This window comes from Perca fluviatilis, chromosome 10 (genome assembly GCF_010015445.1).
Source record: "Perca fluviatilis chromosome 10, GENO_Pfluv_1.0, whole genome shotgun sequence".
In the NCBI taxonomy this organism is placed as follows: Eukaryota; Metazoa; Chordata; class Actinopteri; order Perciformes; family Percidae; genus Perca; species Perca fluviatilis.
In genome coordinates this window covers 38,510,420-38,537,241 of record NC_053121.1, presented here as the reverse complement: position 1 = coordinate 38,537,241, position 26,822 = coordinate 38,510,420, and the positions used below count along the sequence as shown (strand labels likewise).

General features: G+C 41.9%; 2 protein-coding genes and 1 pseudogene across 4 annotated transcripts in view; all 3 read left to right on the top strand.

The window, feature by feature from the left end:
* LOC120566816 (exosome complex component RRP40-like) overlaps nucleotides 1–26,822 on the top strand; it is a 279,666-nt gene that overhangs the window by 109,893 nt on the left and 142,951 nt on the right. The window lies entirely within an intron of this gene.
* LOC120566813 (zinc finger protein 239-like) lies at nucleotides 759–17,320 on the top strand. Of its 2 annotated transcripts, XM_039813470.1 has the most exons (3): nucleotides 759–886; nucleotides 15,757–16,282; nucleotides 16,367–17,320. In XM_039813470.1, the coding sequence occupies exons 1-3, from the start codon at nucleotides 794–796 to the stop codon at nucleotides 16,624–16,626; spliced, it is 879 nt and encodes a 292-aa protein (XP_039669404.1). In that variant the 5' UTR covers nucleotides 759–793; the 3' UTR covers nucleotides 16,627–17,320. The 2 variants fall into 2 exon arrangements, with proteins under 2 accessions (XP_039669404.1, XP_039669403.1); XM_039813469.1 differs by having other exon boundaries at nucleotides 15,757–17,320.
* Nucleotides 19,639–26,822, top strand: part of LOC120566814 — a 20,518-nt pseudogene continuing 13,334 nt past the window's right edge.

Sequence of the window (26,822 nt, the reverse complement as noted above, 5' to 3'; positions counted from 1 at the left end):
ATATATGTGTGTGTGTGTGTGTGTGTGTGTGTATGTTTTCTGGCAATTGTATTTAGTTCCTTCTTTATTTCTGCATTGCAATGCATTTTGTAATGGCTCATTTTGATCAGTGCTGAATTATCTTTATCATGATCAACTACACAAGATGAAACCTCTCAATGCACAACATGAGACTTATAGCCTACAAAATAATGTTTAATTATTTTTGAATTACACAGAAAAAAGAATATTTTACAACGAGTGGTGTTTGTTCTCAAAACCCTAGTAACATAAGAGCCAATCAGCTCTTTTGATTTAGTGAGAGGCCGGCGTTTCCCAGCATGCACTGGGTCCGCCTGCGTCCGCCTGGCTCTTGCAGTTGGTGAAAAGTAACGTCGGTTAAGGCGCCCCAAAAAAAAAAAAAAAAAAACGTGCGCAGGGGGGGGCGGAGAGAATAACTAACCGGCATGCATTGGGCGGCGATCGCCGGTGATCGATTCTGCGCAGATCTGGCTCATCTCGAACGAGCCTAGAGTCAGCAGTACCGGTGGCAAAATTACGAATCCCACTATGGCCACGCCAAGACCCGCCCTACGAAGCAGCTTGATTGGTTGGGGTTAGGCATTTCACCTCGAGTGGTTAAGGTTAGGGTTAGCGGATTGGTCAGGGGATAGGACCTGTACATGTAAGCATGGACGCCTGGCCAATAGTAGTGTGTGAACGCTATTGAAGGGCGGGTCTTGGCGTGGCCATAGTGGGATTCGTAATATCGCTGGATTTCCGAGACCAGGACCAGGACCAGAACAAGAGCGGAATGGAGGAGGAGCAGCAGAAGCCGGAGCAGCGGAGCAACAAGGTCCCCAGAAGAGCAGCAGCAGGCTCGGCCTCTGATAGCAGCGGTGTTCAGGTCAGTGTTAGGACACAACAAGCACACTAAAGACACAAGATGGCCGACTCTCATGGAAACAACATGGGGGGCTCTGTGGCCATTAGCACACATGCTTCTCTCTGGGTGAAAAGGGGCCAGAGGCGTCCAAAGAGGTTTTTAAAATTCCGCCTGTGTTCAGCTCTCAGTCCGTTTGGAGCTTCTAACTGAATCTCTGGGCTTAGTTTAGTTTCTAGTTGATATCTGCTTTGGTTTACATTTGGGCTCCGTTTAGAGGACTCTTGTTAAGTTACTGCTGATGAAGAGCTACATTTCCTCCAGGTTTCCTCTTCAAAATAAAAGCATGTATGTAACAAAGTAACCAGGGGCTTTTATTGTGAAGAATGTAAAGGAAATGAAACCGTTTTAACAACCCAGACACTACTCAGTGACTACTCCCCACTTTGGGAAGTTCCAGTTAACGCTCTCTCAGAATCACTATCAGCTTTATTGGTCAGGTTGGTTAAACAAACAAGGAATTAAACTCTCAAAGTACTCACTGAAAATATAAAGAATAAAAACAGTATAACAATACAATATAATTCATAAATTTACAAGAAATATACAGTAACAATTGAAGAGAGGGAAGGCATAGTGCAATATCAGTATAGTCTGAGATTTAAGATTTAGATAGAAAGATAGATAGATACTTTATTGATTCCCAAGGGGAAAAGAAAAATGTAGACATAGTAGGCCTAATATAAAAACTATATAGTAGTGCAAGGATAAAGTAAAAAAAAAGACAGCATTAAATATGGGCATTATAAGGGAATAAAGTAGACAGTAGGATAGACACAAATCAACAGTCAATATTAGAGGTGTGAAGTAATAGGGTTACAGCTAGGGATGCACCGATCTGACTTTTTCAGTCCCGATACCGATACCAGGTCTTTGTGTATCTGTTGATACCCGATACCGATCTGATACTGTTGTTGAATTAATAATAAAGTATATACCTTCCACCTCATACCTTCCTTCACCATGTGGAAGAGACTAAAGGCTCCAGACTTTCCTCACTAAGACAAAATAACAGAGATGGAATGTATTGGATTCTTATTTATTTGTTATTTAAAAAACACTTGTGCATTCAAATCGAAAATATGTATGTATGTATGTAATCAAACTTCTTAAAATAAATTTAAATAAAAAAAAAAATAATGGGCCTTTTATATAGGTTTAGAATGGCTTCTTCTACTGTCAGAGTACATAGAATATCAGAAAAACATGTTAATGTCATCATGTTTACTAAAAGCTTTGATTACTAAAGGGTTTGGCTCCACGACATTATACAATAACTTTATATGAAGGGGAATGCATCAAACAGTTACACAATCTAAACTAGTTTTATTGTGAAAACTACAAAGTAGTAAAATAAACTCAAATCGAATGAATACACATACCACCAACTTTAACATGGTTTCCCTTTCCAAAGCAGATAGCTGTAAGCTAGTTGTAGAGACACTAGCTTGGCCACAGGTCAGTTAGGTTGTTGTAGAAAAGTGGGCGAGTGAACGGAGCTTCGCTGTCAGCCTCCTTCGCTGTCTGAATCATGTCAGCAGGTTGGAGGACGTATTTCAGCGAGGCCAGACCTCTTAAATCCAGAGTTTAATCATTGCTCTGAACCGCCTTTCTCAGCGGTCTGTAGCGGGACCGGAGGGGGATTGTTATTGTGTTCATAATGTTGCTCCGCTGCATGCTTGAAGTGACATGTCTTTAATGTTAGCATGGCCGACTAACGTTAGCGCAACCAAGTAGCTAACGTTAGAGCGACAGGCAACAACAGTGGTTAAATTTTGTCAGATTTTTTAGAAACCAAAATCTTGGGAACAGCAGAGGGCTCCTCTCTTGATCATCCGTTGTTCTGGTGTATCTCAGGTCTTTCTTCATCCTCTACCTCTTTTCTCTGTTCTTGAATATGCAGTAGTGACCGGAGCCTCTCCCAGCTTAACAGACTGTTATGCTACCTGGCTAGCTAGCAGCTTTAATGTTACCCAGCATGCCGTTCGGCGGTGTACATTTGTAAATGTAAAATGATTAGTGTTAGAAATAGTTGTGTGCTGTGGTGTTTTATCCTGTTAAAGAGAGTTAGTTGTGGGTTAGTCATTGTTGTGTTATAAAGTTCCTACCATGAGTGAGAAGGGTCCACAGTTAACAGGGCTCCTGCTCTACCCCCCCGCATCATGCTGCTGACCAATGACGCAGGATGTGCTGCCACGGAGGAAAAAAACAACCTGGATCGGCCTGTGGATCTGTTAATTTTTCTGATCCTGATCCAGCTATTTTGACAATATCGGGGCCGATATCTGATCTTAATATGGGATGGGTGCACCCCTAGTTACAGCCACTGTACAAGTATTAAGTTAGACCTCAGTCCAGGCTGGGGAAGGGAGGGGTTGTCCATATGGGCTAATATAGCCAGTAAACAGTGTAAGCAGTAAACAGTGGGCCAGTGGCCAGTCAGTACATAACTGTTGTTCTAGGAAGTAGTGGAAGTGTTGGAGAGGGAGGAGAGAAGTCTCTCTCTCCTTTTCCATTTAGTGAAGCATTGTAGAGTTGGACGGCCCTGGGGACAAATGTCTTCCTCAGTCTGTCAGCTGTTCATGGCAGTGTGTGGAGTCTTGAGCTGATCATGCTCTTCAGCTTTGTGATAGACCTGTGGAGAGGATGACAGTCATTGTCCAAAATGCAGTGGAAATTACACTTTGCTACTATGTAAAGAATTAAGTGTCCAGCTTGTATAACAGTGTAAATGTGCTGTCCCCTCAAAATAACTCAACACACAGCCATTATTGTCTAAACTGCTGGCAACGAAAGTTCACCCCCCCCCCACATCATCACATACCCTTCACCATACCTAGAGATTGGCATGGGGTACTTTCAGTTAGCCTAATAGCTGGTTTGATTTGCATTGAGAGATCATTTTATGGAAAGTACCCCATGCCAATCTCTAGGTATGGTGAAGGGTATGTGATGATGTGGGGGGGCTATTTTAATTCCAAAGGCCAAGGGAACTTTATAGGATGCATAGTATCCTGGATCCATGTAATAACTGGCATTTAAAAATAAACCTGACTGCCTCTATGGGAATTTAACATAGGGGTGTACTCACTTTTGTTGCCAGCGGTGTAGACATTAATGGCTGTGTGTTGAGTTATTTTGAGGGGACAGTGCATTTACACTGTTATACAAGCTGTACACTTAATACTTTACATTGTAGCAAAGTGTCATTTCTTCAGTGTTTTCCCATTAAAAGATATAATGAAATATTGACTAAAATGTGAGGGGTGTACTCACTTTTGTGAGATACTGTATATACCAGGGTTGCCCAATTTTGGGCCCGCGCTCTGGTCAGAATTTCATTGTGTCAACGTTCTATTAACTCAAAGACTGGCTGCAGTTCGTTATCTGGCTACACTTTAACATTGGTTTAGATTAGGCAATAGAGGGGCGCTATTTAGCTTCTGTCAGCGCAGATCTTTATAATGACAAGAGTGAAGAAGAGGGCTGAGGAGAAGCTACAGCTAGTAACCGTTCTCTTAATACATCCATGCTAGTAACTCACTGTCAGGGCGTTTTCACACCAACAGCCTTTTAGTTTGGTTGAGTCGTACTGGAGTTCGTTTGTCCCGCTGGTGCGGTTCGTTTGGGCAGGTGAGAACGCGGCAATCTAACCGGCAATTTCCACAGACTGTGGAACGTCTGCGTTCCGACTCCGTCCCAGTTCCGTCAGTCCGCAGCCCTCCGCAGCAGATACGCAGAGCTTCTATTTTTGACGGACGATGGAGAGCTCCGCAGCAATTCAGCACACGGGAGATAGTGCGGGACAGGAAGTCGAGCACAGAAACAAAATAAATATCCGGTTAATTTTCAAAATAAAATACACCGTGCTCACGGCGGATCATATTTCCCTGAACTACACCTTGAAAACACAGCTCAGAGTCGTTTCCCCTCTACTCCTCTGGATGGAAACTAACTGTTGTTGGTTTTGTGGTTCTATTCTACGTGAATTCGCGAGAACTTGTGGGTCCTCGTGACTACAGCTGTCAGTCACGGCCGCAGCCGTTCCGCAACAAATCCGGACCCGGTGGGTGTTGACGGACGGCGGAGCACGCAGCAGACACGCAGCGGAGCCGGTCCACAGTCGTTACGCATCCAGTGGAAATCCCCGGTAACTCTGGTGCGCACCAAAAGCGGACCAAACAAGCGCACCGAGACCTGCTTGAAGAGGTGGTCTCGGTACGCTTCCAATCAAACTCTGGAGCGATTAGTTTGTGGTGAGAACGTGATCCGTACTCGAACCGCACCAACTATACATACTCTACAAGTCTGAGCTGATGTCTCCTGTAGTCAGGTGTGTTTAGCAATCTGTGATGCAGCAGAGCAGCAAACTGTAGCAGCTTGCAGTCTTTTTATCAGAGAAATAGACTGCAGTCAAGCTGCCGTCCGTCACTCGTATCTTCGTGGTCATACCAGCTGCCGGTAAAGTTGGAGACAGACGGCAGAGCAGAGCGATCATTTAAATGAAATGTGCTGGTTTGACCATTCAGATATATTCATTAGTCCAGAACACAGGACCTTCTTTCAGTTTACTTTCTTGCTCCCGCCCCCAGTTACATCCGACCAATAAGAGGAGTTGACATTCTTGCGTGATTTGTAATGCCACATTTTGGTACGCTTGGATTTTTCCAGGTGTGAAACCAAACCAAACCGACCGAGGGCAAATCGCTCCGAGTTTACTATCCCCAACTGATTTGGCCCAAAGCTAACGAACTACAGGTGTGAAAACGCCCACCTCCATGACATTCTCACTCTGTCAGTAAGTTGGCTGGAACCTGATATTGAGGGACTTTTGAAAAGCAAAGAGAGGCTTCATGTCTCCCACTGATATTCCATCTGATAAACAGTTGTAATGTATGTCGAGGGGCATGTTCTGCCCTGAATTGTTATGATTAATCAAATCTATTTGTATTAATAAATAGTGTGTATTTATAACTTATATGTATTTTGTTATTCCTTAATATTTCTTCAACTTTGTGATTTATGATATGCAAATATGCAAAACATTTCAATTTGAAGGCCCACGACTTGAATGTTTAGTTTTGGCCCGCGGCCCTCCAGCCCGATTCATTTTTGGCCCTTGAAGAAGAAGAATTTGGGCACCCCTGGTATATACACTTTAATTTTACTGAAGGGAAATCTAAGTATCTCTCCTGTACTACCTTTACCTTATTACACTATGAGTTTTAGATAAGGCAATACACAAGACAAACATTTGATTCTACCATAAATGTATCATTTTACAAATGTAGACAGACTTTCACCCCTGAAAAATACGTAAATTAATTCACTCATTCATTCAGAATAAATATGTCAGTGCCACATTTTATTTTTAAGTTCAGACTTCAGACTTCAGTATAACAGTATAATAAATAAAAATACATTTTCAAATAAAACATGTACATCATCTCCTACTTGAACAGGTCTGCCAAATGCTTCCCTGATTTAGTTGACATTGTACTGAAACTTACAGTGGTCACAAAAAGCAGCTGTAGTCCAGACCTCCACTATAGTCCTTAGGACCCACTTTAAAGTATAATCAAACTTAAAACCAAGCTCCATATATTAGCCGCTGTCCGACCGGAGGGATTTTTACAGTTCCTAGAACATAAAATTCCTAGAATATTTTTTTTGGGGGATTTTTAAGTTCCTCTGACCACAGTTCCTGTAACTCTTTCAGCTCCTACTTCAGGGCAGGGTCTTTTCTCGGTTCCCTTTTCAGCATAGGGACCTAGGTCAACCAGGGTTGGGTTTCCGTACAGCCAACGGGACAATTTTAACAATTTGCACATTTTATTTATCACTAAATTCACAACGTTTTGTAGGAAATGAACTGTTACACATATATCGGATATACTGTATTTTCTGGACTATAAGTCACACTTTTTTTCCTACTTTGGCTGGTCCTGCGACTTATAGTCAGGTGCGACTTATATATCAAAATATATGTAATTTAACATGTTTTTAAATGTTAATTCATACTGAAAACATTACAGACTACAGCCGCGAGATGGCACTCTAGGCTTGTGACAACTAGAATGCTGCTGCTAAAGACAACTGAGAAAGAAAACAAAGTTATGCAGCCGAAAACTATAATCGAGCAGCAGAAAGAAAGTTTGAAATGAGGGAGAAACTTGTGAGGGACTGGCGAAAAGGTGACTCTATGGTGCTAAAACAGTATCATAAGTATTTGTACCTTGTGAAACACAATGCACAAATAAATGCAGAGGGATTTGTATGTGTATATCTGTCGTATCTGTGGCTCTTAATTTGTAACTCGTGAAACACAATGCACAAATAAATGCAGAGGGATTTGTATCTATAAAGGTGCGTCTGTGACTCTTAATTGTAACTCGTATTTCATCATTTGTAAATCAACTTAGTATTTTTCTATGTAAATATACGTGTAAATCTCATATGTGTGGATACTTTTGAGACTGTTTTTCCGCGTTGTTTGAGGCCAGAAGATATTCGTAACTCAGGTGACGATCCCAGCACTCTCCACTAGATGGCAGTAATGCAACACTTATGGATGCCAACTGCTGTTAAACCACATGAAGAAGCCTTGTCAAATGTTTCAGAGAGACGGTTGGCACCATAGACATAATAGAATCTACTTGATGTTCCTCCAGGTAAGTTGATATTATTAGGACTTTGTTGTCAGATAAATTACATTTATGTTTTCAGCATCATTGTTACAGTGCATTTACAATTTCCTTTGTGTTGTTATGGTGGCAGTTTGCTACTTTTTAGAGCGTGCTAACGGCAAATAGCGATGCTAACTTAGCTCGTTAAAGTCAGGAATTTGCAGTCTGAAATATTAAGCGCTGCTTAAACTCTTAGTGGGTCCAGTTTTAAAGCTAGTGAATATATTTGGTAGGCCTATCATATGAAACTAGATGATCTAAGGAATCAATCGATGATGTTGTAAGTTAAATTATAAAGAATTTAAATTTTTTACATTTGCTTGACATATTGTAACCATGTTATTAGTACAGTAATTGCAACACACTGAGTTAAATACATGCTTCTCCTGTAAGACAAAATGTATGTGCAGTTGCACACTCTGACAAAAAATGATAGTTTAATCTCTAAATCTGCCATGTTTTACAGATCTGACTGATCAGATGCTGTCCTGGACACCTGTTTGATGAGGTGTACCTGGACCCACAAGACTCTCCTCACAGTATGAAGGTATTGTGGGACAGGTGCCATACTTCTGCCAAGTGATGATGGTCTGAAGACAACACAGCAGCATCAGGACAGATTCAGTATCCACAGGATGACTTCTGTGACCTGAGAGCCTACATTACCAGCTGACACATCCTCAGTAGAAAATAAACCCTTTAGTCTGGGCGAGGACATGATCTGGACTGTTATCTGCTACTCTGTGCATTATGTATACACACTTTATATTGACATTTCATTGGCTTGAATAAAGTGCTTTATTTCTGTGCAGAGTTTGGTCATTTTTAAGTTCAGTAGTAAGGCTCCTTAAGTGTTATATAACATGTTTTTTCACAAAGACGTTTAAACAGGTGATATGTCTGATTTAATGCATGTAGAATGGTCAAACACTAAGTCCTTCTAACATCCTGACTATAAAAATGTAATCCTTTAAGACAGGTAACAGTGACAATAAGCAACACAAAACATTTAACGGTTATAAACTTTATTGTTTTGACAGATGACAATATTAATACAATGAAAGTATTTTGGAAAGGGTAGTAAATCTAATCTGCAGCTTGAAAAACATTTCACAGCATAAATATAACTGACAGATAAAAACTTCAAGCGGAATTCTATTAGTTACTTTGTGAAACAAGAGTCCCTTTCACACAGCCTGATCAATATCTATGGACAGTACAGTCCTTACAGTAGCAGTTAATAATTTAGTTACTGAGCAGTTGAGAAGTATGACACCTGTGGAGCAATAACTTCCTCCTGATGGTTTCTCATACTTTGAGGAGAGTCTGGTGGGTCCAAGTACACCTCATCAGTGGTCAGTCAGATCAGTAAAACACAGCAGATTCAGTGTTAGATTGAACTAGGCTATCATTTTTTATCACGGTGTACAACTGCACATAGATTTGGTCTTGAATAAAGGAGCAGTGTAGTGAAGGTGCTAGTTCTGGGTTTATCACCAGGTTCACTCATGTATGTCAGCCAGAACACCACTTAAGGCAAATATTCAAGAGTTTTAAATGAAGAGCTGAGAGATGGTTCTTATTCTGTTTATTTCTTCCTTATTCTTGTTTGAGTTTGAGTGTGTGTGGTTCTTATAAAGAGATAAACATAATACAAATGAATAAAGGAAACATACTGTATGTATACACTCATTCCACCTTAAGCAGTAATATACATTACCAAACATACTATAAACAATAGTCGGAATATGGCTATATATCTCAAACTCCAATAATGTAAGCAGAGAAAAAGGATTCAAACGCTTATTATATGGGATTCTCAGACATTTTCGCCCATCTGTTAAGTTACCGCTAACATAGACAACACTTCCTGTTATGTATGATACGCTTTAAAGCCTCCAACAACAAAACGGCTGGATGCTTTTATTTTGAAAACCTAGAAAAGCCTTGCTAGATAAGCCTTGATAGCGGTACAGAAAACAATATTTAATACCACTTACTTTTTATTGTACTCAGCCACAAAAGTGTTGAACAATCCTAACAACAAGTAGCAAAAGTATAAACCTGTTTAAACATGATGCTACATGTTTAGACCTGACGTACCGAGTCGGGTGAGCCGAAGGCGATAAACTAGCATGTACGAACGTGGATATAATTATCGCAATGGTCGCGTAGCGTAGCAACCCCTTAAACTCCTAACTGTCATCCACATCAAATAGCAGAAATAACAGCTGGTTTAACAAAGAAATACAATATCACGATGCAGCAGATATACTTACTATTCTCATTTACGCACACTCTGAAGAAAAGGTGCCGCTGACAACTACAATCCAACTGACCGACTAACTGTATCATACTTATTAACTGTCACGTCAGCTACCAACCAGCACACACTTTGGCTACCCTGTTAACAGCAATGAATAAACGGAAGTAAACGTGAAACATAAAACAACTTTGCGCTTAATAATATTTCAGACAGCCATACAAAGACCAAGCAAGCCCATGTTACAAGACTGACTTTAACGAGCTAGCTAGCCAGCTAAGTTAGCATCGCTGTTCAAGCTGTACAAGAACGTGAATGTTAGCACACTCTAAAAAGTAGTGAACTGTCACTGCCGCCATAACAACACAAAGCGAATTGTAAATGCACTGCAACAATGATGCTGAAAACATGAATGTAATTTATATGATGACAAAGTCCTAATAATGTCAACTTACCTGGAGGAACATCAAGTAGATTTTGCGAACGGTGTAGCTAGGCTTCTTCACAGCTTTCATTTATTTTAACAGCGGTTGGAATCCATAAGAATTGTATTACCGCCATCTAGTGGAGAGTGCTGGGATTGTCACCTGAGTTACGAATATCTTCTGACCACAAACGGCGCGGAAAAACAGTCTCAAAAGTAGCCACACACATAGGAGATTTACAAATATATCTCCATTGAAAAATACTAAGTTGATTTACAAATGATGAAATACGAGTTACAAATAAGAGTCATGGACACAGATACACCTTTATAGATACGAATAGCTCTGCATTTATTTGTGCATTGTGTTTCACAAGTTACAAATACTTATGATACTGTTTTAGCACCATAGAGTCACCTTTTCGCCAGTCCTTCACAAGTTTCTCCCTCATTTCAAACTTTCTTTCTGCTGCTCGATTATAGTTTTCGGCTGCATATTTTGCTACCTGCAGTTTGTTTTCTTTCTCAGTTGTCTTTAGCAGCAGCATTCTAGTTGTCACAAGCCTAGAGTGCCATCTCGCGGCTGTAGTCTGTAATGTTTTCAGTATAAATTAACATTTAAAAACATGTTAAATTACATATATTTTTGATATATAAGTCGCACCTGACTATAAGTCGCAGGACCAGCCAAAGTAGGAAAAAAAGTGCGACTTATAGTCCAGAAAATACAGTATATTCGAAATGTTAACAGTTCATTTCTCGCCTAAAACGTTGTGAATTTAGTGATAAATAAAATGGCGTAAATTGTTAAAATTGTCCCGTTGGCTGTACCGGAAACCCAACCCTGGTTGACCTAGGTCCCTATGCTGAAAAGGGAACCGAGAAACGACCCTGCCCTGAAGTAGGAGCTGAAAGAGTTACAGGAACTGTGGTCAGAGGAACTTAAAAATCCCCAAATTGGTCCAGTCGGAACACAAGAAAAAAAAGAGTTCTATAGTTCTTCCACTCTTACTGCAATGAAGAAAACAAAGAAAGCTAATCGGCTAATGGCGTGCTGAAAGCAAGATGGCCAGAGCTGGAGGAACGAGTCTACAGATGGGTGCTTGAACAATGTGCTGCTGGGAGGGGCTTGTCAACGGTGCAGTCAGCTAGCTACGTCTCCACGCCCTGGTAACACATCCATGTCTGGTAGTTGTTCCGTGTGCTATTCTATAGTTGAATAACTGTTAATGTGTTACGTTAACATACCGGACACCTACCGTATTCAGCCTGTTGTTCTGTGTGCTATTGTGTAGTTGACAAATGAAAAAGGCTGTTTTTGGTCTTGGAGTTTGTGAAATAAATTTCTAAATAAATGCGACTTATGTATGTGTTTTTTCTCTTCATGATGCATTTTTGACTGATGTGACTTAGGCTCCGGAGCGACTTATAGTCCGGAAAATACGGTAGGCAGTAAAATTATGCCGAATTGACAATTTGCTTCAAAGTTTTCGGAGGTGAAAAGCTACATGAAGTGAGGCGACAGCCAGCAGGCGCCTGTCCCGGCCGCTAGCTCGTCGCTGGGCCAGTCCTGCTCAGAGACCCCGCTGTAAGCTGGAGGTCTCTCAGACCGCTCTCCTTTTATTTCACCGTTTAAATGTCACAACACATGTCCATCATAAGATTAACGGGAACCTGTGGTTAACTGTCTTTTTAGAGTTCAACTCCACAAGCGTGGACACACACACACACACACACGTCCGCAGTGCAGCCGGCAGAGAGAGAGATAACCGTTACTTTTAGGGAGACTTGTTTAAATTATGACAAATATGCTATATACATTAGATTTAGTATTTAGTTCATACTTTTTTGGTTTGTTTTCTGATTTTAACACTATAAAGACCATTGCCGTGCTAGCATCACTCCCTTACCCCTCCTACCAGTTCCTACCAGTTCCTATGGCCACTTGGTCAGTGTGAATGCAAATGGGAAAACCGGTTTTGGGGGAAAGTAGTTAGGAGAACTGCTTAGAAGTGGACTGTTCCCATAACTACGTTCCTGTAACTACCTGGTCGGAAAGCGGCTATTGTCTTGTGAGCCACAGACAGTCCTGTAACATCTCACTGACAAACAGTGTGCTCTGTATTACAAAACAATACTTGGACATTTGATCCTTCACTTCAACTTGAGTCGTGCAAACCTTTTCAGTCCAACTAACTGGTGGCACAACTCCAGTTGACTGGTAGCCGGAGTGGCAATTGGGAGAGTTGGGACTTCCCGGTGGGCAGGTAGTGTTTCAAGGCTGCGAGGGCTGGTGGTGTGCCGCTGGTCAAACTGTGCAGCCTCTGCTCAACCCTTACGGCGGGCCGCAGCAGCCTCTTATTTCAATACAAACACAGGCCAATCAGAAAGCACTAATGAAGTTGCAGGTCAAAACCATGTCTAGGATTTTCATAACTATATGGGGATCAGTGAGCAGCCCTCCCCAAATGGCATAGCCCTGGTCGGCTTATAACGTTTCCTCGGCACGTTTGGAAGTCCATTGGTAACGTTAACAGAGTCTAATGATGGAAAGCCAAAAAAAAAAAGGGAAAGGTGGCGCTGAGAAACAAAGGCAACATCAGCGCCGAATGTTTTGAGTGTAGCCCCGAATGTATTTTGAAAAGTTGATGATGAGCAGCGGGGCTTCCGTTGTCTTTGTAGCTTCAGGTTTATAAAGGACGCGCTCTGCTGTCGACATTCTACGGCAGATGTGTCGTGTTTGAGCTCCGTGTATTTCTGCCGTAGTTTCGGTTTTCCACCTCTGATGTAGAGCAGCGTTCAGCCACTTCCCTAGACCCAAACGGGGCTCTGATTCTGTCAGGAGGTCTGAGATCTACCATAGGCTGTCAGCAGACCAATCACATAATGCACAGCAGACTATGGTGCAGGTAGATTATTTTCTGAAATATATTGACTGTAATCTTGTAATAGCCTATTATAACTTTATATTTCTCAAAGTATCACGACTCCTCCAAATCACAGAGAACACGGATATAATTTGAATGTGCACAACGTTTTGGACATGAGAAGAAATCTTGCTCAAACATCTGAAATATTACAGTTTATTAATATATTAAAATGTCCTCGTATCTCTTGTACCACGGAGATACGAGTGACGGACGGCAGGTTGAAACAGACGGCAGCTTGACTGCCGTCTGTTTCTCTGATAAAAAGACTGCAAGCTGCTACAGTTTGCTGCTCTGCTGCATCACAGATTGCAAAACACACCTGACTACAGGAGACATCAGCTCAGACTTGTAGAGTATGTATAGTTGGTGCGGTTCGAGTACGGATCACATTCTCCCCACAAACGAACCGCTCCAGAGTTGGATTGAAAGCGTACCGAGACCACCTCTTCAAGCAGGTCTCGGTGCGCTTGTTTGGTCCGCTTTTGGTGCGCACCAGAGTTAGATTTCCGCGTTCTCACCTGCCCAAACGAACCGCACCAGCGGGACAAACGAACTCCAGTACGATTCAACCAAACTAAAAGACTGTTGGTGTGAAAACGCCCTGACAGTGAGTTACTAGCATGGATGTATTAAGAGAACGGTTATTAGCTGTAGCTTCTCCTCAGCCCTCTTCTTCACTTTTGTCATTATAAAGATCTGTGCTGACAGAAGCTAAATAGCGCCCCTCTATTGCCTAATCTAAACCAATGTTAAATTGTGGCCAGATAGTGAACTGCTAACCAGAGCGTGGGCCACAAATATTTTATGAAATTCTGACCAGAGCGCGGGCCAAAAAATATGGTGTGCGGGCCAAAGTTGGTCCGCGGGCCCCAAATTGGGCAGCCCTGCTCCATGTGGTGGTAGTCAGACACTGCAGGCCTGCCCCTCAGGCTCAAATGCGTAAACCATGCCATTAAAATTACTAATTTTCATGTGTATTTAATATGCTGCACTGTAGCCTGTATACCTTCGCAGGTCCTACCATGCCAGTTACGTCATCGAAATTGTCAGCTTTCTAATACTAACGTAATTTTTGTGTTGCTTAAAAAAAGGTATATTGATTTTTTTATTGATTTTTTTGTTGGTGCCATCTAACTAACATCTACAAACTGGGTACTGGGCAGAACTACACCTGGCTCTTACAACTGTATTCTCAAACACACCACCACAATTTTATTAAGCAATATTGATCAACTGTACTTTTCCATTAAAAGCTCATCTTAAAGCCGCGTGGAATATGAATTAGCAACCTCCTCCTCATAGCTTTGGTCCTCCATAGCAGCGATAACGTTACTCCAGGCTTCCATCATCAACCAGCAGGCTGGCTAACGTTAGCTAGCCTAGTTTAACGGAGGTGCTAGCTTGTACCCACAGCGGGCAGAACTTCATCATAAAGCTAGCAATACCAAACCCCGCCCATTTAAAGAGAAGATTTGATTGGTCATTTTAAATAAATCTCCCTCTGTAGATGTATAGCTGGATGACCAATCACAGAGCTGAAAGCATAACATCTTCCTAGCAACAGCAGAGGCAGCAAAAGGTGGACAATTCATTTAACCCTTTACATTCCAACACAAACTGACCAGGCAGCTTTGAAGGGTTGATTTCCTCACTTTTTTAGATGTTGTTTGCCAAATAATACATTGACAAAATATACTTTATACAATTTATACTTTTTAAAATATGATTTTACACCTACATATGTTAGCATGTTAGCATATAGAAGCATGTGTTATTAGGGTTTTGCCGATGGACGATATCATCATCGTGACGGCTGACTGACTGGCATCATGATGGAGAGCCACCATCGTGATGCCAAGCCCCCACCATGTCAGACCCGCTGTGACCTGGCAGGACCTCTATCAGGAGACTCGCAGAGAAGAGGCGTTTAGTTCCCCGATGATTTGCTTAAATAACACAACACACACATCCATTATAAGATTAACTGGAACCTGTGGTTTTTCAAAGTTATTTGCTCCACAAAAGATTGCGGGCGTAAAGTATCAAGCTCGCTGACCGGGCTGTCACTCACACACACACCGGCCACGCTTGTAAATAAATTATAATATGTATATTAAAGCTGTCAGACTTTGGAGGATTCATGTATTCCTCCGTCGGTGCTCACGGGCGCACACCCTTTAAAAAAAAAAAGTAGTCAAAAAAATGTTTGCTTTTCAGAACCTTAGGTAATGGACAGCAGCCGACACGAACACACACGCCTATTAACTCGATAGTAAAGCCGTAAATTAGTCTATCTTTCAACTCAGGACAGCGCCACTTCTCATAAATACAGACAGGATTGGAGATGAAAAGTTTTACTGATCATCTCAACGTTTTACTGTAAAGATCGTCAAATGCCAATTTAGGGGATATCGCCCAACCCTATGTGGTAGCATGGATTGGCATGTTAGCATATGTAAACATCTTAGCATATGTAAGTATGTTTGCATGTGTATCTCTTCACCATTGCATCTAACTCTCTGTTTCTATAGAAACGGAGAGGAAGAGGGGGTCTCGGACATCAGAGCTGTCAGCACTGTGGCAAGTCCTTCACAACATCTGGAAATTTAAAGATTCATCAGAGAGTTCACACTGAAGAGAGACCATACAGCTGTGAACAATGCGGGGCAGCTTTCAAACAGTTAGGTGCGCTCAAAACTCATCAACTCATTCACACTGGAGATAAACCGCACAGCTGTGAACAATGCGGGACAGCATTCACAACGTTGAGTAACCTTAAAGTCCACCGACGTGTTCACACTAGAGAGAAGCCGTTCTCGTGTGAACAATGTGAAAAAGGTTTTTCTCAGAGTAGTAACCTTAAAACCCATCAACGCATTCACATTGGAGATAAACCGTACAGTTGTGACCAATGCGGGGCAGCTTTCACCCTTCAAAGTTACCTAACATTTCACCAACGTATTCACACTGGAGAGAAGCCGTTCTGGTGTGAACAATGTGGGAAAACTTTTTCTCAGAGTAGTAGCCTTAAAGTCCACCAGCGCATTCACACTGGAGATAAACCGTACAGCTGTGAACAATGCGGGGCAGCTTTCACAACGTTGGGTAGTCTTAAAGACCACCAACGCATTCACACTGGAGATAAACCGTACAGCTGTGAACAATGCGGGGCAGCTTTCACAACGTTGGGTAGTCTTAAAGACCACCAACGCATTCACACTGGAGAGAAGCCGTTCTGGTGTGAACAATGTGGGAAAACCTTTTCTCAGAGTAGTCACCTTAAAAGACACCAACTCATTCACACTGGAGAGAAGCCATTCTGGTGTGAGCAATGTGGGAAAACCTTTTCTCTGGGGGCTAAACTTAAAACCCACCAACTCATTCACACTGGCTCCTCTTGAACATGTTCTAAAGCCAAGCTGTTGTTAGAGAGGAGAGAGGGAACAAATAGCTGTTTACTACCCAGATAACAAAAGAGAGCAGTCCCGAGCCCAAAGTAGCCGAGGTCCAGGACCACTTGCAGGCACTAACCTGCTTGATAGATATGGAAGAAGAACAAAGTGGGGAATTTGTCAGAGCACATAATATTGGGTCAAAAAGAGCATGTAAAGATGACAAGTGAAAATCAGTGCAGTGAAAACTACGATGAGTGTAACATAAGTTGTTTTCCAAGGATCAGATGATGAGATATTCATGGTTGAAGCTTGTAGAAGAAAATGATTTACCAGTTTTAGTCTCATTTTATCCTAATATCCTCTTTCTGATCACTGATTAAGTTGATCATATTTTATCTGATTTATTAAAACATTTTTATCTTGTGTTCTGTAACTGAATGTTATTAACAATATACACCAAGAGATGGAATTGTTTTTGGATATATGACTTATCATTTATATTTTACTTTATTACTTCATGTATTCATGTGTTTTGTTGAAGAATATTGTGAGTTGTGTTTATAGGTTTTATTTTGTCCTCTTATTTTGTTGAAGCTGGTCATGTTGTTCATATGTGTGTGATCACTTGAAGAGTAGTAATGTAGACTCACTGTAATCTGAACACTTGATATTACCCCACAAACTATGAATAAATACTTTTTGACAATCTATACTATGACTTTTTTATTTAAATTTTTTTTGACATACTTAACTATCACTTTTTATGACTTTTAGACATGAACTTTTTTTGACTTCATGTACTTTTTCTGGCTCTTTATGACATCCTAGACTGACCTTCGTGCCTTTCTCCGTTAGCATGTGTTAGCATATGTCTGGCTCTACTATGATTCTGTCTGATTCTAGAGAAACGGAGAGGAAGAGGGAAGACTCGGGCTGTTTCTCAATCTCAAGAATACAAAGAACAGACTCGTGTTCTTTGGGAGAACCTTCTTGCTGGTTGTTCTTGGAAGAATGAACTCAAGTTCACAAGCACAGAAAATGCTGTACACACACACACACACCACACACACACACTACTCCAGTTTGGAATGATAGATACATCGGTCGGAGTCGAACCTGCGGCTGCTGCATCGAGGAGTTAACCTCTGTTACCAGGTGAGCTACCCGGGCGCCCACGCAAAAGGTTTTTCAAACTTTGAATCTGGCGAAGCCAACGAGTGAATAGGAGTCTCTTTGGGTTTGAATGTTCAAATATGAGTTTGTTTTGAATTCTCAAACTGCTTCATAGACAATGAAGATGCTGTCTCTACACACACACACACACACACACACACACACACCCCAACCCGGTCTCACGCCAGGTCGTGAAATAGTCACGTTATTTAGATTTATTGATTTGTGTACAGGTCATGATTTTCAAACCTGCTCTGGGGGACGCAACAATGCGGAAATGAGGCACCACACGCCGGCCACAACAACAGGACGGACCGCCACTCACAGGGGCACACAACAACAGGGAACCAAAACGCCACAACGATGGGACGGTTGGGGTTAGGAAGAGAATAAGGAGGAAAGGAACTGCAACACGTGAGACGCCATCCCCGGTCTCCGTGGTTAAAGTCTGTGTTGTTTGACCCATCCACCCCCCCGACCACCCTCCCTGCTCAGACTTTCTCCTTATCAATACTACTCGCTACCGTCATCGTTCTGTGATCACGAAATATGCTTCCCATTGAAATACATTGCTTTAATATTCCTAATCACCACACGAAAAAAAAGTCATTATGGTGTCCTGTCCACGACTCAATAGATTCAATAACGTGACCATATCACCAACTGCTGTGGGACCGGGCTGCTCATGACAGACAGACACACACACACACACACACACACACACACACACACACACACACACACACACACACACACACACACACACACACACACACACACACACACACACACACTGAAGGTGTTTTGACCAGTTCTGCTGCTGCTATCAGTGCTCAGGGCCAGAGACTGTTTCCTCCTGGGTTCAGTATTTCCTGGGTTCATTCTGTTCCAGATCCCCCTCCACATGTCTTATCACTCCCAGAGAGAACAGGGTCAGCATGGTTCGGAGTAATTTCACCCTAGGGTCCTTTGCACCATGACCTCGAGCCAAACACCCCCAAAAGCTTTTTTCACCTGGGTCTATTTGGGAGAGTTAGCGTAGAGTAGCGTTATCAGCTGAACAGCGCAGGGGCTAATGGACCCACGTTTGTATCTCCTAAGTTACCCCACTAATAATGCCCGAAATGATACCAAACTTCTACACTAGTACAAATAGGTTATGCTCTCATAAAACGATGGATTGGAAAGTTTGTAAGTACACCAGAAGTTTATGTAAATAACACTTGCCTGCTGGCTTCTGCGCTCTGCTGCTACCGGGCAGAGTGCTTAGGGCCGTCTACAGATTACAACACCGAAAAGAGATGCAACAAAAATATTTATTAATTTAATGATTAAATAAGGTAATGTCTCCAAACTTACCTCAATTATTAAATTAAAAAAAACTTCAAGTACCCCCCTCTTCTTTCCTACTATCTGACAGTATTTACCTTCTATTATTGTGTTGCTAACATAGACTCTTACAGTAGGCTTAGAACTTGATCTCTTTTTACAAGAATCTTTTATATAAAGTATTTAATATATATGTATATGTATAATTTGTGTTATCTATGCTGTGTGTAAAGAGCTTACTGTGGTTTTAAGAAAGCTTTGAGACAGTTGAACATGTGTTGGAGCGAGAGACAGGAAGGAGGGGGGGGGTTGTGGGAGAGACTAGAGGGGGACATGAGGCTATCAGGGCTCAGAGAGAGAGAGACAGACAGACAGACAGACATATATAACATCGAAAATTAAGTTATAACATTTCACGGTGTCTTTTTTTGTCTCCTTTTTCGAGTTTTATCTGTTGCTTTTTTTTTCTGAGTGGAGAACTGCTGGATTTCCGAGACCAGGACCAGGACCAGAACAAGAGCGGAATGGAGGAGACGCAAACTTTTACTTTGAAAAGTCAAAGCTCAGACGCGGGCTTTTACTTTGAAAAGTAGAAGCTCGGGGGCGGCACCAAGCGGGAAAGAGAGGGAGGCTCCAGGCTGCAGCCATACAGTCTGGAACCCGGACTTAATCAGCAATCCTAGTGGAGAGCTGCTGGATTTCCGAGACCAGGACCAGAACAAGAGCGGAATGGAGGAGGAGCAGCAGAAGCCGGAGCAGCGGAGCAACAAGGTCCCCAGAAGAGCAGCAGCAGGCTCGGCCTCTGATAGCAGCGGTGTTCAGGTCAGTGTTAGGACACAACAAGCACACTAAAGACACAAGATGGCCGACTCTCATGGAAACAACATGGGGGCTCTGTGGCCATTAGCACACATGCTTCTCTCTGGGTGAAAAGGCCAGAGGCGTCCAAAGAGGTTTTAAAAGTCTCGCTGTGTTCAGCTCTCAGTCCGTTTGGAGCTTCTAACTGAATCTCTGGGCTTAGTTTAGTTTCTAGTTGATATCTGCTTTGGTTTACATTTGGGCTCCGTTTAGAGGACTCTTGTTAAGTTACTGCTGATGAAGAGCTACATTTCCTCCAGGTTTCTTCTTCTAAAATAAAAGCATGTAGGTAACAAAGTAACCAGGGCTTTTATTGTGAAGAATGTATAGGAAATGAAACCGTTTTACTGCTTTGTGAACACAGCGCTATGAAGATAGTTATGACAATGCTTGACTAATAAATACCAAAGTAGAGGACATAAGAGCAGGAATGTGTGTAGTAGTATTGTACATATTGGTGAATTAGGGACGTTTGATGAAACTAAACATCAAGTTATTATCCTCTTCTGACCAAGTAGTTCCAGGAACGTAGTTCTAGGAACAGTCCACTTCTAAACAGTTCTACTAACTACTGTCCCCCAAAACCGGTTTTAACATTTGCATTCACACGGACCAAGTGGCCATAGGAACTGGTAGGGGGGGTAAGGGAGTTGAGACAGAGTTGTCTGAATGCTAGTGTAGACCTTTTGTGATGATAACACGAACATTTCACAAGAATGTCAACCGGTGTGATTAGATGGCTGTGTGAACACCAAAGACCTTTTTTATTATAACTCAGCCATCTAACCTGCTGCTGCTCTTTGGAATCAAGCAGCTAGGCCTACCTTCATGTGTGCATGTACACATAACTGTAGTAACCCACTTTTCTATTACATATTTTATGTATATCAAAGTATAAAACACAACTCAGCAAACTTTAGAGTGCAAAGTCTGAGATTTAAGATTTGAATATAAATATAGTGCAAGGCAGTTCAGTGCAATGAATAACTAGGAGCCGCAACTAACGATTATTTTAATAATTGATTCATCTGTTGATTATTTTTGCTATTAATCGATGAATTGGATTAAAAAAAAGCATTCATTTACATTAACTCAATACATATATACTTGTTTTAGTTACTAGTTGTGTAAAGGTAACTAACCCAAAGAGCAGATACAGACACAACACACACACACACACACACACACAGGGCCCCGAGTGGGGCTCTCCGATGCTCGGAGCCCTGCTGCTGGAGGAGATGTGACGGCGAGGACCGGTTCCACGGCTTGGTCAGAGACATGAACTCGTAGCGGCCGCTGGAGCTTCCACCGCTGTGAACGGGGTTTTAGCTTCAGGAGAAGGACTTTGATCTGTTAGTCCTACCGACGGAGACTCTTAGGTGTTCTGGGGTTGACCCGCGGTGGTGAATTGTCTGCGGTGCTGCGAGGGTTGTTGCCGTGTTCTGATTGTTCTCATCTCAGCTCCGCCAAAATAGACATGCCATTTCAAAAATCTTTCATTTATTGTCACAAATATCATGTTTTCAGAAGCATCACTTTCATCACATTTTATGTGACATATTTCCAGAAGGAAACTGACTGCAAGCAGGAACATCTGGACCCAAATGAGCAGGTTTATGTGGCGGGGGCTGAGCCCCCTTTCTTCTTTTTTTGCTCTGCGCTCAACTGGTGTAATAGTCGCGCAACACAACGAATCGATAATGAAATTTGTTGCCAACTTTTTTAATAATCAAATTTTATTGATTTGTTGTTGCATCTCTATTAATAACAATATTGTAATTGTATGATTAAGATATACATGAGGTAGATGAGCAGAACAGTGTTGATTGACTTTGTTCAGTGTTAGGGGGGGGGGGCTGTTTCTGAGTGTTGAACAGAGGGACTGTTTGGGGAAAGAAGCTGTCTTTGTGTCGGCTGGTTTTGGTGAGAAAGCAGCCAGATGACCTTTACAGACTGAGGTCACGCCAGCCGCCGAATGGATTTTCTTGAGCGTATAGTAGTGTACTTACGGTACGGGCTCTACGGGGGCTGAAGCCGGCCAAAGTGTGTGTGTGTGTGTGTGTGTGTGTGTGTGTGTGTGTGTGTGTGTGTGTGTGTGTGTGTGTGTGTGTGTGTGTGAGACACACGTGACAGAGAGACGATGGAGAGCAGGGAAAGGAAATGCAGAAGAATGTGTTTTAAATAGCGTTTAAAAAAATAATAATAATAACGAAACGCAATGTGCGGCGGCTGGTGTTGATAGTGAGGCGGACCGCCACACAATAGTCTATGTGTGGGAAACACTGCTGATGCACCAGCATGGCTGTTATCTCATTCTGTTTTTCCATTCTAGACAACATGTGGTCCTGGTCACTGTTAGTGTTAGTGGACAAAGGTGTATGGACATCTCTGTGATGAGCCACTGGAGGCGCTGTAGTACCAGTATTTAGAACTGGGCTCAGTCTCATCAGCTCTGGGGGCCTCTGCTGGAGATAACTGGTATCGTCTGTCCCTTTTCTGTTTTGGTATTCCAAAGTGTAAAACAGCAATTCCAGTGGCTGGTTTTCCTTGTTCATCTTTTCCAAGTTGATGTGGAACAAGTCTCTGCATTAATGTTAAGAGCTTCAACAGTTGTTTCCTTTTTCTTAAAGTCTGATTCCATGCCATTAGATGGCTGAGAAGCAGCACTCCACACACCAGATCCAGAGCTCATAAAAAACATTAGCTTTTGCCACGGCTGCGGCTACATCGACTTGAAGCTGAAGTTGTTCTTTTCGTTGTCTTCACTTCTCTTCCTGTTCCTCCAGAGCATGCTTTTCTTTCAGCAGACTTAGACGGCGAGCAGAGCAGCTGTTTGAGCCTCTGCTCTGAGACGGGCAGATGAAGTGCTGGACACATTTGATGTTGAACCTTGTTTTTGGCTGCTTAGGTTTGATCTACTGTCACATGACAACATGTCATCCTGGTCATCATGTTGAGAAGATGGATGCTCTTGTTCCTTTTTCACTTCCTCATGAATCCCACTTTGTTTCACTGCCAGAGCTTCCTGGTGCCACTCAACATCAGGAGTTAGCTTTGAAAGAGGCCTGCTGGTTTCTGGAAGCCCCACTTTAACATCCTCGAATCCTTGACTGGATTCAGTGCTGCTGTGAACCATGCATTTAGTTGTTCTTGTTCATCAGATGGGATTAAAGACATCAGCGATTTAGGCAATGCAGTGGCATTTTCAGACAGTTGCAGCAGAACAAGTTAGTGTTTTAACTTGTGAATCATTTTGATCATCTCTCATGAGCTCCCTTGAGAGACCCTATGTGCTCCTTTCATTAGTTTACTTCCTGTTTACACTGGGTCTGAATTCACTCTGAATCTTGCTTGCCAGAACCTTTTCAGTCAGAATCATTTTTCTTTTCTCCATTTCAGGTGAAGTTGAACCAGCTCTTGATCCTCTCATTTTGTGCATGCAGATGGATGTAAATGATCATCACAGTATGAATTAGGGCTGCACGATATTTATTTTCATCATCTATATGGCGATGTACGCGATGTGATTATCGATTATAAAGTAAACTTTCACCGTTCTCCTTTCAGTGTTTCTTTAGGATTTTTTTTTATCAAACTAACAAGCAGGCCCAGCTAGTCGACCACAACCTGAAATTTAGAGGAAGCAACCTGAATGCATTATTTATATCATTCACTTTAGCCTGGATTGATAGTATTATATGAATACAATGGTGGCATGTCAGGCAAGGCAGCTTTATTTGTAGAGCACATTTCAGCAACAGGGCAATTCAAAGTGCTTTACATAAAACACTAAAGAGCAGTTAAAAACGAATTAAAAAAACTGATAAAATATGAGAATAAAAGTTACAGTGCTGTATAAGAAATAAAAAATTATTTAAAAAACTGCAACATCAAAAGAAAGGTCTTCAGCCTTGATTTAAAAGAACTGAGAGTTGCGGCAGACCTGCAGTTATCTGGAAGTTTGTTCCAGATATGTGGAGCATAAAAACTGAATGCTGCTTCCCCGGTTTAGTCCTGACTCTGGGGACAACAAGTAGACCTGTCCCAGACCACCTGAGAGGTCTGGGTGGCTCATAGTTTACTAGCAGATTAGAAATGTATTTTGGGCCCTAAACCATTTAGTGATTTATAAACTAGCAAAAGTATTTTGAAATCAACTCTTTGAGGCACTGGAAGCCAGTGTAAAGACTTCAGTACTGGAGTGATGTGATCCACTATCTTGGTCTTAGTGAGGACTCTAGCGCGCGTGTTCTGAATCAGCTGCAGCTGTCTGAGTTTCTTTAGGGAGACCTGTAAAGACACCGTTACAATAGTCAATTCTACTGAAGATAAAAGCATGGACAAGTTTTTCTAAATCCTGCTTAGACATATGTCCTTTAACCCTTAAAGATGAAAATAGGCTGACTTTGTAAGTGTGTTAATGTGGCTGTTGAAATTCAGGTCTGAGTCCATGACTACACCAAAATTTCTTGCTTTGTCGGTTTTAATATTGTCATTTGAAGCTGAGCTGACTTTTTAATGGTGCCAGTGGAAGCATGTAGATGTTAAACAGGAGAGGCCCCAGAATGAAGCCTTGGGGAACTCTGCACTTCATATGTGTATGCTTAGATGCATAATTACCTATAGAAAGTAATCCCTATTCTTTTAAATAGGATCCAAACAAGTTTAGTACTGAGCCAGAAAGGCCAACCCAGTTATCCAGTCGGTCTAAGTAATGTCATGGTCGACCATGTCAAATACAACACTGAGATCAAGTAATACTAAGACTGAGGTTTTGCCCCTATCTGTGTTTAAGTGGATGTCATTAAAGACTTTAACAAGAGCCGTCTCAGTGCTGTGGTGGGGTCAAAAACCAGACTGGAAGGCATGAAAAAAACCACTCCAGTAGTCGAGAATTGTTTATTATTTCCAAATAGAGCTATTTATGTCATCCTATAAAAATTTGTCTTTTTCATATTGCAATGAAAATATATCGCAATGTCAGTTTTTTCCAATATTTTATATGAATCCCAAAAAAAAAGTGGCAGTAACCCATTCAAACTGTGTTTCAAACAAGCCATAACACAAAACACAGGTTACATACCGCTGGTTGGGTGTGGTGCTGTCAGGCGACCACCGGCTCCGCTAATTGCCGGGCGTCCGTGTGTGTGATCTCAAAGGGTGATGATCCAGTATTTCTGTGTGTGGCTACGGCCTCTATGAGCTTGGTTTCCTTCCAGTTTTGTCATTTCTTTGCTATCAAGGCTGAATAGAGGAATAACTTGCCAGACGCCGCATATTGATCACGGATCCAAATAGATTTATTTGCATTTGAAAATGTGGAAAAACTAAATCCAGTTGCATGATAAAACAGCATTAAGGAGCATTAGAAAGCATGAAAACAACATGAAAAACAGCGGTCAGCAAAAAATGAGACTTCCCCCTTTCACCCCCTCTCTGTCTCAAAACCAGAACATGTGGACCAGGGCTCTAGAGTGCCACCCTACAAATTTGTAGGGTGCGACTAAGATTTTTCCCAGGTCGCACCGGTGCACGTAACGTCCTCTCATCCGCTGCCTCTCCACGAGCGAAGCGATGTCGTTTATATGGATATGGTTTAATGTTGCGTTACATGACCCACTCCTTCTATAAAGCCGTGCCTGTGTTTGGATCTCTCCTCCGCGCAGCCCCCCCCCATTCACTCACACACGGCTAGGGCTGGGTACCGAACGTCGATACTTTTATGGTATCGAAAAAAATTTCGGTGCCAAATTTCGGTTCCAAAAGCGTCTGAGCGCCGAGCGAAGCTTATCTCTCCTCTCTGCATATTGACACAGAGCCCACACACACCCACACGAACATATAAAACACACACAAAAAAAAAAAAAAAACACACACACACACACACACACACACGCAGAGGTGCGGACGGAGTAAACTGTCTGCAGTTTTGTTGAAGTCACAGAGAGTCTCGGTTGGTTTAAAAGTGTGGTTACAGTTTTTAAAACTTCACGCAGACACGCGTTTGCTGTGATATGATATTAATGGCGAGCGAAAGCGGTCGCGGTGCTGTTGACGTTACACTTCCTCTTACAAGCAGCCACAACGGTGGTTTCTCTGCCCTGATGACTGACTGACAGGCTGAGCTTGCAAGGCAAGGCACTTTTATTAATGTTACTCTGAGTGAGCAGTTTTACCAGAATTTTTTAATTTTGATAACTGTTTTGATTCAAAAGTAAGGTGGAAAATAAAAGCTTTGTGTTTAATATATTTTTGTTGATGTTGAAATGGATTTTAAAACATATGGTATCGAAAAGAATAAGTAGGGAACCAGTATCGAAACTGAGAGGTATCGAAATTGGCACCGGATGGAAAGATTCTGAACGATACCCAGCCCTACACACGCGCTCACCTGCAACATGGAGAGACACAGCTGCCGGTCCACATGCTGACATTCATCTACAGTTTTAATTTTAAAAGTCTGTTATTAACACAGCTGTATATTTTAAGTATAGAGGAAACCTGTATTATTAACACAGCTGTATATTAAGTATGAGAGGAACCTGTTTTATTTAACACAGCTTGTATATTGTTATATGAGAGGGAAACCTGTTTTATTAACACAGCTGTATATATTAAGATAAGAGGGAAACCTGCATTATTAACACAGCTGTATATTGTTAAGTATGAGAGGGAAACCTGTATTATTAACACAGCTGTATATTGTTGGCACATGAGAGGGAAACCTGTTTTATTAACACAGCTGTATATTGGCATGAGAGGGAAACCTGTATTATTAACACAGCTGTATATTAAGCATGAGAGAAACCTGTATTATTAACACAGCTGTATATTAAGTATGA

Bases quoted from the DNA above. Each gene is read 5' to 3' on its own strand.
- LOC120566813 (XM_039813469.1), top strand. From the start codon at position 794: ATGGAGGAGGAGCAGCAGAAGCCGGAGCAGCGGAGCAACAAGGTCCCC. The intron at 887-15,756 runs GTCAGTGTTAGG...CTGTTTCTATAG, and splicing joins CTGATAGCAGCGGTGTTCAG to AAACGGAGAGGAAGAGGGGG.